Genomic DNA, 14,800 nt, shown 5'->3' with positions numbered 1-14,800 from the left:
AAGGGGCAAGTTCTCAGTTTGCAGGTAGGTTTCAAGTCACTTATAAAAATTAATAGAAGAAAACCTTGCAGTTGATAGGTTAGGTTTAGCTGACAAAAGGGGTTTCGCCTGGGGCTCCATCCGAGATTGTATTCCTGTGAGTAGTTCCACCATCCACACTGTCAGTCCCAGCCTCCGCACTGAGCTTCCGTCGACAGATTTTTATTTAAGCCAATGTGTTTAGAGCACAATTCTGCGGTGAATAACCTTTAGGTTACATATTTGCCTTTTCCCTGCTTCTCGAAAACAGTACGTAATCCACGAGCACATTTGTTGGCTGTAAAGGTGTACAACAGCAATTTTTGCAATGACAGTGTGGAGAGGGAATATGAGATCTGTGTGCTAATGAGCTGACACTGCAGAGGCTGGGGCGGCGTAGTGTGGAGTGCACTACAAGTGCACAGCAGCCTGACACAGGAGGGGACTTCAAGGGAATCAACGGGGCTTCCCGAGGAAACAGGACAGCAAAGTAACCACACGACTGAGAAATCTCCTGATATTTCCCTACCCTTGTAAGCCTGAGAATTATCAAATTGGTTTGGTTTTTTTTTCTCCTCCCCTAAATGCTAGATCTGTAACTTACAAAACGGGTGTGCATTGCTTTTCTTATGCACTAATCATGTGTGTGCCTTTCTAGTTTACGGATGCACGAATGCTGAAATCATTCTAGTTACACCGTCATTCTCTCTGCATTTAGCCAGCTGCACTGAAAAGTAAGGCAGTGAACTCTATTAATTCCTATGAAATGGGAACATGTGCTCTAAATCAGATGAGTCTTTCTGAGAAACTTCAATTCTCTTCTGAGCTAAGATCCCAACTGAACCACCTTTCAAAGCCAGGGAGGCTTTTATTGGCCTCTTAAGACACAGAATGAAGTTAGAGTCTGTCTTAAGCAAACCTCTTGAGGCTTGTGCAGAAAAAAAAGCTTGCTTGCTAGTAGAGTCTTTAAATAACCGGTGCCTTGGAATCACTGTGAGAAAGACTTCTGAATACATTGCACCGGGGAAAGGTGACAGTGCAGAGGTGAAGCAGAGGGCAGGGGCGGGGACACAGAAGGCTTTTCCTCTCACATTTCAGTTTGCCTGCATACCTATGCCCTAGGAAGTATGTGCCTGACTCAGGGTCAAAGATCAAGAGATGAGGTCAGCTCTAGCCCCAAAGAAAGCTCAAACAGGGAATTCTGAATGACAAGGAAGCTTCTCTAATTGTTCCTAGTCCAGTTCCACACTGAACTAGATACGGGAGAGGTACACGGGCAGATTCGGACCCATCTGAGGTTTTCACTGGAGTTCCCCGAGATAGGAAGGGCAGAGGGCACTGGGCTTATTTGTTTCCTCTGCAGGATTGGGTAATAATCACTTGGCAGACTGGCATCTGCAGTCATTTGCTTGGTTCAAGTACTGTTAGAATTGTTTGCTTGTATCTGACATATTTAACTCCTGCTTCCACAAGAAGAACAATGAAGGCCATGGGGAGAGGGATGGGACAGACGTCACCAGGGTTTCTCTGCCCCCTTGAATTATTGTTTTCAGAGGCTACAGTCAGACCAAGTATCTTTCACACACTAAGCCACCAAGCAGCAGCTGCCAGGAGACAACTTTGAGATCTGACTCCCATTCAGACAATTGTGACTTTCAGACATGACTGTTCCAGGGACCAGAGAAGATGGCAGCTTTTCTCTACTGTCTTCTGAGTTGGCTGTAAAGTCTGAGAGTGCAACAGGCAGCTAGGTACACATTGTGGATTTCTAGATTGTTCTCCCATGTGTGTCCTGAGTCTGTGCTTGCCTATGCATGTATTTGACATAACTAAGGAGGAGGTTTCCTTTTGGTCTTGTTTTTCTTGATGCCTAGTGAATCTTACCCCTTCTCTTACACTCTCAAGTGTGCTACTATAACCCAGCCTTGTAAGTAAGAGTGCTGTGGATTTAAGTTGAGAGATTCTGATCAACTGGTTTTCCTGTCCACTCACTGGTCACTAATTGCCCTGGGAGGTAAGGAATTAAGACACCTCAACACCAATATGGATGATTTATTACCTGCTCCTAAACCTAAGATTTTTCTCATGGCGAGATCATTTTCTGACTGTTGTTCAGGTAAGGTTCTGATAGCCGGAGGCAGACTGCTGAGTGTCAGAACAGTGTGATCAGAAGAACAGGACCCAAAGCTTTGGAAACCAATCATTCCTGAGAAACCAAATGGGCCTTATAGTCCAGAGCTCATCAGTGGAAAGACAGGAAAGGGAGATGAAATATGTATTATCCCTTGTTAATAATAACACACCCCATTGGTTTCATGCATTTGGTTTTAAATCTGCTCTAATTGATATTTACGAAACCGCATTTCAGATTCAGCCTCTTGAGGAGATCACAGTGCAGCAGGATTAAGAATCAGATGTGCCTTGTAAATGCTGGAGAGAGGTCGGGGATTACAAAAGTCAGACAGGAAGTATAGCCAGACATTCTGTAACTTTCACACTTAACTAAAGTTAATACATTTTTTTTGTCAGTGTTGGAAAACTAAAGAATGTCAAATACAGAGTGTCTCAGAACATGTTCTTAAAAGAATCTGCACCTTCAGCTAAATTTTTCTGCAGGCTGATAACTGTTACATTTTTTGAAAAGTACTTCTTCACTCCACTTTCCCTTCAGCCCAAGTCTTTAAATCCAATGAAATGTACTCTTGAGGTCCTGTTTAAGGACTGTTAGGGATTATGTATCTTTTGAGACAGAAGGATTTGAAGAAAGTCATATACAAAGTTAAATTCGAACAGACACAAATGCCATTTTCCAAAACGTAATGAAACTTCAGATTTCAAAGCACACCGTTCCAGAGAAACAAGACATAGTTTGTGTTAAGTGGCTTCATTTGGGAGAAACTTTTAGTGAAATAAAGTAGGCTTAGATGAAGAATTCAGTGTTTCTTACAAAAATTCCTTTCAAGTTAAACAAAACAAAACAAAAGCCGGTGTCCAGCAAGCTATTAGCCATTTGAGTTCCTCTGATTTTACTGTTAAAATTTTCCCTTTGCAAAGAGATAGCCATGGGTACAACTGTGGATTTCAGAAATGGCTTTGGGGCTGGTGAAATTCCCCTTTTTAGTATTTGGTTTTCCTGCTTCAAGCCTCTTCCCACAACCGACCTCTTGCTCTAAATTAAGAACTGTGTTCTCTTTAACAATTGTGTGTGTGTGTGTGTGTGTGTGTGTGTGTGTGTGTGTACACGATGGCACAAACAGGATTGGCTTTCCAAAAAGTCACCTGAACATGATCTTCACTCTTCCTTTCAGGCTGACATGCATTTAACACTTGCAATCAGTTTGTAGTCTTATCAGTTCCTATCAGAGAGCTCTGGGTAGGACAGAAAGAGGCCAGGAAATCCAGCCTGATCTATGCCTCAAGGTCACTTGTTTGCAGGGTTCTCATATTTTGTTCCTCTGTGTCAGGCAGTCATCAAAATCAGCTCATTCCTACCACCAGACACAGCTTTACCACTCAAGTACTGTATGCCCCGCATTGACTCAATCAAGGAGCGGCTGTTGCTTCTTTTTAAATCCCATCTGAAATTTCCCTGAACAACCATGCTATTTTCTTTCTTTCTTTCTTTTCCCCCCACAGAAAAGGGTGCGGGGGAAGAGAACACCAGTTTAGCAGGGAGGAAAGTGGAAGTTTTGCATCAAACATAATTCACCACAGAGTTTTGCCCACTGCTTTCAGCCCCTCAGCAGAATACTTCAAGGTTGATTTATGCAACATGAACCCAGGATTGACTACCGCCTCAGTCTGCTTATTGAGGCAATCACCCCCACCCCCACCCCCTAGCACACACGTATGCAAAGCCCCGTGCATCACAAACAAAATGCAAATGAGGTCCCCTAAGGTCCCAAAGGGAGCCAACGCAGATCTACTTACAAGCATTAGTCACAGAAAAACTATTGGAGGAATCCAAGTGGTCTACGTGGTAATTCAAATGGAAGGGCTTCTCAGTGGTGTTCTGGTTGGTGTTGTATAACTGCACAGCAAAGCGGAAAGCGCTGTGCTCCTGAACCGTGTTTCTCATGAAAAGTCCACCTAGAAGCAAAGGCAATGGAGATTCGGCTTGTGTCCCCCCTACTTCAGGGTGAGTTAGAAAGTAGCAAGCACCAGCTAACAGGCTACCTCAGTGTTACTGGGAAGCTTAACTGAGGATTGATTTTTTTTTCAACCTGTGTGTCTTTCAAGACTTGGAAACTCTGATTTCCACTGTGAAAAACCTGGGGTTTGTACTGGGAGGGAACTAAAAAGAAGGGGAAAAGAGAGGAGGCTGCTGTAGGGGAAGGGTGAAAGAACTAAAAGTGGGACTTGGTTCTTTAGCTTGAGTCTGGCCCCGAACCCTGACTTCAGCCCCACCCCCACCCTTATCCCCACAGCTGGTTCATTTCCCACCCCCCTGGGGTACAAGGATAGGGTGGGAAGAAAAACAATTTTGTTCCCATTGCTGTCCCAACCTTCCCCCATGACAATATAGGGGGTTAGTTCAAGAAAAGCAACAATTCTAACTTCTCTACTTGCAAATACAGGCAGAGGCGGGGAGAACTCCCTTCCGGCTACTGGAGCTGGTCTCCAGACAGACACAGCCGCAATTCATGAATCCTTGGTCTGCGTGACTTCCCTGCTTGCCCGACTCCTTGTATCACCCCCACTTCCCACCCCAGCCTCCATCCACACAGCTACTTCCTTGGTCTGGGGGATTCAAAGTGGGTTCCATTTCCTCTAACAGTACCCTGTTACACTGAATCCTGAGACTCGGGACAGGGCGACCTGGGCCCAGGTTATGCGTCCTGGCGCGGCCAGACAGGCAGTATCACCCTGGGACAACTTCCAGTGGCTGCAAGCATGCCCTGGCAAAGTCCAGAATAGCGAGCTGAAAAGCCGCGACTCTTAGCCTCTTGCAGCATCCCAACCTCCAGATTGACTCCCTTGCTCCTTGGTCAGCTCAGAAAACCTGGCCACCCACCCGCATTAGCCCCTGGAGACCCCTTCTCCATCTCGGATGCTCCCTATACTCCTCAGTTCCTTTCAGCTCAGGTCTCCAAGATCTCGGCTCAGTCCCCCATCCCTAGTCACCGTTCCCAAGCCATGCAGGACAGGGACTCGCGCTGAGATAGCCCCAACCCCACTAGGGTAGTGGGTTTCGGATGCAGAAGAGCCTGGCCCCCTCTGGCTGGCTCTGGGGAGCTTACCTATGCTGATGGTGTTGGGGAATCCTCCGTGAGAATGACCCAAAAGCCCCAGGACTAAAAAGAAGACCGCCCGGAGCACGCTTTGCCCCATTTTCTTCTGCCTGGCTGTGCTACGCCTAAAACGAAGCTGACAAGAGCATGGGCGCAACTCGGGAGTCGTCAAAATAATAATAGAAAAAGAAAAAGAATTCGCCGGCTCTTACACCCCCTCCCCTCAACTTGCTCTCGCTCGCTCACTCTTCCTTTCCACCCCACACTAATCCTCCTCCTCCGCCGCCTCCTCCTCTTCTCTCTTCTCTCTCTCTCTCTCTCTCTCTCTCTCTCTCTCTCTCTCTCTCTCTCTCTCTCTCTCTCTCTCTCTCTCTCTCTCTCTCTCTCTCTCTCTCTCTCTCTCTCTCTCCTCTCTTCCTCTCTCCTCTCTTCCTCTCCCCCCTCCCAGGATCTCTCACACCCCCTCCACGCTCCCCCCCACCTCACTTCTGTCTTCACACCAATCTGGAAGGCGGGTTCATTGGCTGCAAGCTGGGTTCCCCAAAGCGATTTCTGAGAGAAGAGAGAGAGAGAGAGAGAGAGAGAGAGAGAGAGAGAGAGAAAGAGAGAGAGAGAGAGAGAGAGAGACTGAGAGACAGAGACACAGAGAAAGACAGACAGAGACAGAGAGACAGACAGAGACAGAGAGACAGAGACAGATAGAGACAAAGACACAGAGGCAGAGGGAGAGAAGGAGAGGAGACAGAGACAGAGAGACAGGCACAGAGATAGAGACAGGGAGACAGACAGAAACAGAGAAAATTAAAACCGGAGTGAAACCAAAATCGTGAAAAAAAGAAAAAAACAGTGAAGAGATGAAGAAATAAGAAATTATAAAGAAAACCAAAGGGCTCCCCCGCCCTCGAAGATGGTGGATCTAAAGAGGGGGGAAGAAGAAAAGAGCTAAAAAGCCTCAAAGGCTCAGCTCCGGTGAATTGGGTTCTTCCAATTGGGCCGGTAGGGGGATATTGATCAAAGTTGATCTGACGTGGAATTAAAGCCGCACACCGCTTAGCTCCACTGCAAACTGCAGCTCTGGACTGCAAAGCCTAGGTGCCAGCGTATGTCAACACTGGAGATGGGATCAACAGAAATACACCAAACCTCACGTGGACCAGACTTTCAAGCTGCAACCAGTTTCCTGTTTTTAAAAAGCTGCAGTGTCTCTACATTTGTATGTGTGTCTTAAAGATGAGGGGTCTTGAGGGGTGGTTAGTGGTTACTCTTGAGTCTTTGTGAAGAGACTCAGAAAAGCAGTTCCCATCACAATGCGCCCTAAGATGCTGCGCATGCCTGGTCTCTGCCGCTCAGCTCAGCTTTTACAGCAGAGAGAGATCGGAGGGCAAGTGAACAACCCCCACCCGCATTCCCCGGTCCCCGCAGCATTGGGAGGTGTGTCCCTCACCCTGCCCAAGTGCTGAGGCTGGTTTGCCAGCTGCGGGGGCTGTGACTGCTGACTGCTTTGGACGGTATAGGAAAATAGTATGTGTATGGAGGTGGGAGCTAAAAGGTTAATGAAAAGGACGCTCAGTCCTGCAGACCAAGGAGAGAAGTGTGGGAGTGAGCTGGGATGGGGGTGGGGATTGAAAGTTAAGGTTGGAGGAAACTGCCCCTAGCTGTTTTGCTCCTTTTATGTTGACTTTAGGTATATCAACTATTCCCTCCCCCATTGAGTGCAGACTTCAGAGATTACCATTCTCCCCCAACTCTCTTGCCTTTCTCCCAGCTAAGAGGAGAAAAGAATCTAGGAACTCCTAACAGTTCACCCTGGGTCTTGGTGAGGAGTAGCATTTTGTGTACTTTCCATCGCCCTATTCCCCTCTTGGGACAAAAAGGTATCCTAGTCACATCTTTATTTCCCACCTTATAGCTGCTCTGCAAAACAGCTTTTTATCCTCCCAACATCTTCTGGTTTTCTTATACCTTCTTCTAGACTGAGGGGATAAAATGAGCCTTTAAGTCAGAGAAAAGCAAACTAATATACACGGGGCCAGGGGTGAGGGACAGGGGCCCTGCACTCCTTACTCCAGATCTTTGACTTTAAGAATGCATAAAGTAGAGCTGAGAATAAATGGCCTCAAAATTGTGGCAACCAGAAAAGTAGTTCTCAGCTTTTCCCACAGAGCTGACAATTCTGACAATGCCTGATCTCTAACTCTGTCATTCATGCAAATCCTGTCTCAATTTTGACAGTCCATTGTTGGAAGGAAGGAAACTTGGGATCTTGAGAAGACTTCTCTTCCTGTGGAAGGAACATTAGAACGATAAGGTTAGAAGAGCCGAGGTTGACTATCCCTTGACAAATGTGGAGACTGACACAGTATTACTGAATCATAGACCCAGGACACGGGTCCAGGTTCAAACCTAACTTTCATCACATGTAGGTAGTATGCGACCTTGACCAACTTCAGGAGTCTACATCCTAGGGTTTTGTCTTTTGTTGTAAAGCTATTGTAAGGATTACACAAAATAATGGATGTAAAAGCATCGAATACATTACCCGACTCACAGAAGAATCAATACATGTTACATTTCCAAATTCCCTTCTCTTTTTCTCACCTTGTAAATTGCTTTCAAAAGCCCCCAACTGTTGTCATCTGCCCTTCTCCCACCATCCCATCCTTACCTTAGGCTCTTCTACAACATCTTTACCAGTGTTCCATACCAAAATCTTCTCCAAGTAGCTCCTCAGCAGTCCCTGGAAATCAGAGGGAATCTGGTAGGCGATTCTTTACTAAAGCTTTAATGGCAGGCAGTGACAATTTAATACTGAAGTGCCACACTTACAGCACCTCTTTCTTGAGTCACTCTATGTCTTCTATCTCTCTCTCTCTCTCTCTCTCTCTCTCTCTCTCTCTCTCTATCTATCTATCTATCTATCTATCTATCTCTATCTCTACCTCTATCTCTATCTCTATCTCTATCTCTCTATCCATCTATCTATTTATCCAGCTATGTGTTTTTGAGATAAAATAGTGTTTTAGTAGGAACTTTGAATGCTGTGATCCAAAGGAATAACTCTACTGAGTAGGTTTCAGCTTTGATTTCAGGTGGATGGATAATTGATTTCATGCTGGGGAATGGTTCGTGGTTTTCAGCACACCTCACTTCACTCCTGAAATGAGTGAGGTCCCTATCTATGCTTGGCCAGCCATGAGAAAGGGTGCAAGAGATTTGTGACCATCTCCACTATCATTTGACTTGAAGAATACTGTGAATAGGTCAGGAACAAAAGATATGAGAAAGGAGGAGCCTCCAGGGCCCTTTGCATTGGCAAATCTCTCTTCTATCAACATCATGGCCCCTAATGCTGCCCACCTCTTTTCTCTCATCTCTCCCATTACTATTTCCCTTTCGCTCCCCTTTCAATGTTTAGCTCTTCATGGCAGGTACTGGTCTCGTCTCATCTGAGCCAAGAAGGACAGGCATAATGGCAGATGCATATTGCTATTGGTTGAAAAGCATAGTACACATGCAATATATTTAAATATCAAGCTCTTGTTTAAGGGAGCCATGAGACACTTTGGAACTTCCTTTCTCATTTTCCAACGTAATACTGAAGATTATATTAGTAGCTTCATAGCCACAAGAAATCATTGGCAAAGACTCCCATCTAATTGTCTTTTATTTTTTTGTAGTAAACAAACATTGCCACTAGATTCAAGATTACATGCTTGTTTTACGATTTGCAACATGATTTTAAGCTGGCTGTGATTCAGAGCAAGCAGCAAAACCAAAACAGAACAAAACAACAAAGCCCCCTCCCCAAAGCAGAGTTGATTACAATTTATCAAAATGTGAGGAGTACTTCTTTTCATAACATCTATAGTTCACTAAGGCTTGGGTTAAGGTACATTTGGATAAGTAGAAAGAAATGTTGGCTGATAGAGTTTGGGGTAGGGGAGCTATATATTCAGCTTCATGCTTGCTAACTTGAAATCTCACAAATAAGGAAAATAGCAACTGGAATCATCCTGATCCATTGGAGGGTTACTTCTATATGTTTTAAAGGTAATAAATCGAGCTTTTCCCCACTTTGCTCGATGGGAGGATAATTTCCCTGTCACTTCATTTGAAACTTTGATTTCTTCAACAAACACTTATTGACCACCTGCTTTATGACAGGCTATGCTAATCACCAGGGATAGAAGAGAGAGAGAAAATTTTTGCCTGCAATGAATTTCAAGCATAGAGCACATGTGTTCACTGGCAATGACAAGGCAATATGGTAGGTGATCTGAAAAGGGTATGTGCTAGGTTCCATGACAGCACACAGGAGGGGGCTTGCATATGGGAATCAAGGTTTCCCTTTTTATCCTTGATCCATCCCTAAATGACCACAAAAGCCAGGCAGAACAAGGGGGCTTCTAAGCTCTCTTCTTGCTCTTATTCTATTTAGTTCTGTTCCAAGATCTGAAACACTGTCCAAATTGCTAGTCAAACCATGAAGTTAGAAACAAGTGAATTTTTATGGCTATTTCTTGAATTTCTCTATCTAGATGTGGTTTTTTGTTTGCTTTCTTTTTTTCCTTCAGAAGGGTAGAGGATTCAACCACATCTGGGGCTTCACTGGGTCAGATAGACATGAACAATCTTGGACCTATTCTCTTTCAACCTACTCTTTTTTATGATGTAAACTCTCTGGAAACTGTTGAAATTCAGTGCTGTGGGTAGACTTTGCTTTGGATGAAATGGCAGACATGAGCTAAGCTGACGCTTCTCCTAATATAGAGTATGTGTGTCAGAAGTCAGACTATAGCAACTTCCTTAGAAGTCATACAAAATGATCAGTATTCAAGGGAATAATTGTGTACCAGAAGTATTTTCAGAATGTTTTGGTTTTTATACCTTATGTAAGCATTTAGAGGTTGAATTTTGCCCTGAAGACATCTTTAGGAGGTTTGGGGACATAGACATTTTGAAGTGATCCTTTACTTTTAATATCTTTCATCTCCCACTTTCCTCCCTGCACTAAACACTTTTACAGCACCTTCTTTAAGCATCCTTGGAGCAAGTGACCACAAGTTGACCCTTTCATCTCCTATATCATTTAGGATGCTTCATGCTGTAGGCAAGCACACACTTCTAAAACTCATATAACCAATAATAGAGATGCATTGGCTCATACACCTGAAAGGTCAAGAGGTACAGCTAGCTTCACAATCGATTTGACTCAGTAGTTCAACAATTTGATCCAAGATCTCCTTTCTCCACCTTCTATTTCTTGCATGAAGGCAACATGCCTGGGACATTCTTTGGTTTTTCTTTCTGTGTCACATCATCTTAAAACAGCTCATACAAAATACCATGACTATACAGGATCCAATTCTACAGACAAATAATGACATACTCTGTCCCATATTACCGGAATCAGTCACCAAAGTGTGAGTGTGTGTGTGTGTGTGTGTGTGTGTGTGTGTGTGTCCCTGTCTGTGTGTCTATGTCCCATTTGCAGAGCTTAATTTAGGATCACTCTCCCATTCCCAACCAACTCATGTGATTGACACATAATTGGGGTGAAAAATGTGGTACTTAGAAAATGGCCCCAATAATTCCTAAAATGTACCTTTTTATTATTTTGCTCCCTGACAAATGCGAACAGTAATAATTTAATTATTAGATTATTAGAGGTATTAGAAGACACTGACGTCTTGCTTTAGTCTAGTGTTTGGTATGTTACAGTTTGATAGTTCACTGATTAGTTCTGAGAGATTCGTGGTGTATTGAGAGTTCTAGGTGAGAAACTAATAAGGAAAGAATTTTCTATTTTACCACATGTCATGGTAAATAGAAGCCCATAAACAATGAAACTAAATAATCAGAGAAGTTAAGTGAGCCCGCAAAGGTCACACAGCTGAATGGTGAAGAACAACATCTCTTATCCCTTTAGGGCTTTATCCAGCAGACCAGAGTCTTCTTCATGCTGTGAGACTGAGTATGTGAGAAAATTGAATTATAACAAAAATATTCTGCTGGGATGGGCACATCTTAAGAAGTAATTATCCCCTGGTGGGTTCTGAATGGGTTTGAAAACTGCAGATGGAAATCACATGGCTACGGGACTCCCGATTCTCACAAAGTGACATTTGTATAAGCTGCAACATCTCTCTGATGGGAAGTGTTAATTTATTGTGAATTATTCCACATTACCTCCCACAGATAATATTGTTGACATTTTTATTAATGTACACCTTTTTACTCCTCTGGGAAGGTTAGAAATTGTCACTAAAATACACTACGGACAAATCAGGGAGAAATTAACCCCGAAAAGATGCCTGACCTTCCAGTTCTACCTTGCATTTAGAAAGGTGGACAAAATTCTGGGCCTCAAATGTTTAAGAAGTTATTCTTTACATTGAATTGGAAAAGCTTCTGGTTTCTTGATGAATCTTGAAATTCGTATAGATGCATACAGATATTTATGAGCCGATAACATCTGCTGAGGCAAATGGACTTTTCTTCTATGTATATGTGGGACAGGTAGTAATAGGATAAAGATAGGGGAAATACCTGTGTTAGATGAAATACCGTCTATGAGGTGTCTACCCATTCCTGAATCCATACATTTACTACGACATTATTATTGGCAGCTTATTTTCTTTTCCTTTAACGTGACAATGTGACTTTTCCTCTTGTTCTTCTCAATGGGAAGGTTGGCAGGACACCCATCCTGCTTTTGTCCATCCTGCATCTCTGCTTGTCATCTCATCTTCGGTCAGTGTCATGAGAAGGGCGGGTACAGCTAGTTTGTTGTCCAAGTGAGATGAAAGATCTATGGAACAGAGCCACTACGGTTGACTCACAGCCCTTCCGGGATTGGCAAATCCATCTCAGCAGCTATAGCCTATATGCCCCAGTCCAGGTCAGCCATAGGTGTGTGTGAAATGATATATGGACTTAGGGCACTGCAGATTACTAATTAATTACAATAGGTTTCTGGCAATAGTGTGGTTTTGTATGTGATGCAAAGAAGCACAACCCTGCCATCTCATTTGCCCAAGTTTATTCTGCTCATGCCTATGAGTGTCAAAACTGACCTGTGAGCTCTGATGTCAACATGTACAGTGTATTGAGGTGAGATAATGTGGTTGTTTTCAGGGTCAGGTTGAGAACTTTTTATTTGATGGCTTACCACTTTCACTTTTTAATTTCTGCTGCCTTAATTTATCAGTTCTGGGGTTGATTGTAGCTATCTTGAGGAATAAGTTAATTTTAAACACTTTTTTTAGGTATAGAAGTTTTGAGTTTCTTGTTTGAAAGAGAATTCAGAGTCTTCAGAGGAATGAAAAAGATAACTAGAGACAGTTGAATTTTAGCCCGTGGCTAATTCTTAAGGAGGAATAACAATTGCTGATTTTATGAAATTTTAATCTGTTATAATCTGTGTGCTGTGGGCATATCCTTTTGAATCATTGTGACATCAATTTCATGAGCATAGTAGTAATATTTTGAAGCAAAAAGCATATTAATCACTTTTCAGCGTTCTGGGTGATTACACACAAAATTAAAATCAGCAATTTTTTTAATTGAAAATGGATACATTATACAACCCTTTTTTAGGCAGAGGCAGGAGGATTGCTACATATTTGAGGTTGTTCTTATCTACACAGTGTGCTCCAGAGGTGCATGGTAAGACCCTATCTAAAACACTGCAAAACAAACAACTAAGTAAATAAACAAATGCACAGTCAATAAAAAGCCCACGAATGCTCTAGTTCAAGAAAATCTGGTGTTCGTTTAGTATAAGAAAATATAAATTTCGGTGGAGATTTGTACTTTACTAAAATTCACTGGAGGTTTTCTTTGGGTTGTGAACTTTTTTTGTGTGAAATTACTGTCAGGTCAATGGGATAAATGATGCTGCTTTTGGTCGTGGAGCCTGGAGGAAAGACGTCTACAGGCAGTTTGAAGGGAGAGCTCATGGAAGGCTCTAAATCTCTTAGGAAGCCCAGGAAAACAATGAATGTGTGACACAATAAAGGACAATCCAGCTCCAAATGACAATGTGTTTATAAGATAGGCTTTTGTGGAGAATGTGTGTGTGTGTGTGTGTGTGTGTGTGTGTGTGTGTGTGTATACATGAGTGCTGTAGTAAGACTCTGAAAACCTTGACTCTAATCAACGTTCTGTGACAACAACTATGAACGTGACCTCCGTCAATCATTTCACTTTTTTGAGCCTCAGTGTATTTGTCTGTGATTTGGGGATACATCTCATCTACTTTCACACATAAAGCATGAAAGCCAGAAGGACAAAGAAGGAAGAGAAGGGAAACAGGTCATTGATATCATCCAGTTCATACTGAGTCATTCCCATTCCTGATTTACTATCTCATGCCATAGACTTAATGGAAGTGTTTGTAGAGAGTCTCCAGAAATAGGTTGGGGGTGAAGAATTTAAGGCAGGACAGGCTATCTGCCACATCCCTAAATCACACCTAGAATCCCAGCCACTCTGGCTTCCTGTATCGCCTTCTTCATTCAAACCCACTAAAAGGTCACTGCAGTGCTATTGCTAAGCCAAGGCCTGCTGTTATCGCTCATTTTACTTTTGAGAAAACATGCATGGAGAAGAGAATGTGAGAATCCCTCTGCAGTCACTCTCAGGATTCCAATTTAGACATTTAGAAGGATTCAGATGGAGAATGTGAAGTCGCCTGGTCTGGTAATACGTTATGCCTGTAATCCTAGAGCTCAGGAGGCAGAGGCAGGAAAGATTGCTATGAGTTTTATGCCAGTCTGGTTGGAATCGAAAGTTTAAGACCAGGCAGGGCAATATAGTGAGATGCTGTCTCAGAGAAAGAGAAAGGGGGGGGGGGTGGCGAGTAGGAGCAGGAAGGAGGAAACTAAGAGATCAAGGGCCACTCAGTGTGCAGCCCACTTTTTTTTTTTAAAGAAACTACTCACTGCAGATAGGACTAGCTATTTAATCTGTGGGATGCAGGGCAAAATGAAAACACAGGATGCTTTGTTCAAACATCATTAAGAATTCTATGACAGAGAAAGCAAAGCAACTACACAAATCACGCTCATGAGGGCAGTACTTGCTCTAGATGAGAAGGGCCTGGTGTGGAACACCTCCCTCTTCCGTTCTCTGGAATCTTTGACTTCAGCCTCCAGAGAGCAAGTTAATTCACCAAAGGCCCCTGAGGGGTCCAAAATAAGGGAAGGCGCTTCCCCTAGGGAGACCAGAAACAGTTCCTAGCTGCTTCTTTTGGCCTCCCTCAGGGTGTAGCTTTGGTCTCAAGAGAAGTGTCAGGGTGTAGAGAAAAAGGAACTTCGCTGGACTGACCTTAGTTTTGGCAAGAGGCCAGACAAAGGTGTGCATGATCTTACTGCTATGCATGGGCTAAGGGATTATTCTATGATCAGATTTACTAGACGTTTACTATACTGGGAAAATTCCACTGCGACAATACCTTTAAAAAAAACAGAAAAATAAACAGACAGACAACAACAAAACAAACCAAGTAACCCTTTCTCCCTCTAAATCTAAAGAGACAGCAGAGTCCT

The 14,800-nt window shown here is 43.3% G+C and overlaps 1 protein-coding gene across 7 annotated transcripts in view; it reads right to left on the bottom strand.

The window, feature by feature from the left end:
* The window catches only part of Gria3 (glutamate ionotropic receptor AMPA type subunit 3), a 265,716-nt gene extending 259,681 nt beyond the window's left edge, over positions 1-6,035 (bottom strand). For 2 of the 7 annotated variants that reach the window (XR_005497951.2, XM_017601950.3), the window contains exons 1-2: positions 5,259-5,577; positions 3,949-4,107 (exon numbers count right to left, since the gene is read on the bottom strand). Coding sequence is in view for 6 of the 7 variants with exons in the window: in XM_017601950.3 (XP_017457439.1) it covers positions 3,949-4,107; positions 5,259-5,349 (250 nt within the window). In the remaining variant the exon portion in view is untranslated. 7 annotated transcript variants of the gene reach the window in all.
* Positions 6,036-14,800: the final 8,765 nt, after the last annotated feature.

Source organism: Rattus norvegicus, chromosome X, assembly GCF_036323735.1.
Source record: "Rattus norvegicus strain BN/NHsdMcwi chromosome X, GRCr8, whole genome shotgun sequence".
NCBI classification, from domain to species: domain Eukaryota; kingdom Metazoa; phylum Chordata; class Mammalia; order Rodentia; family Muridae; genus Rattus; species Rattus norvegicus.
Note: the sequence above shows the minus strand (reverse complement) of the source record. Positions and strands in the feature narration are given on the sequence as shown.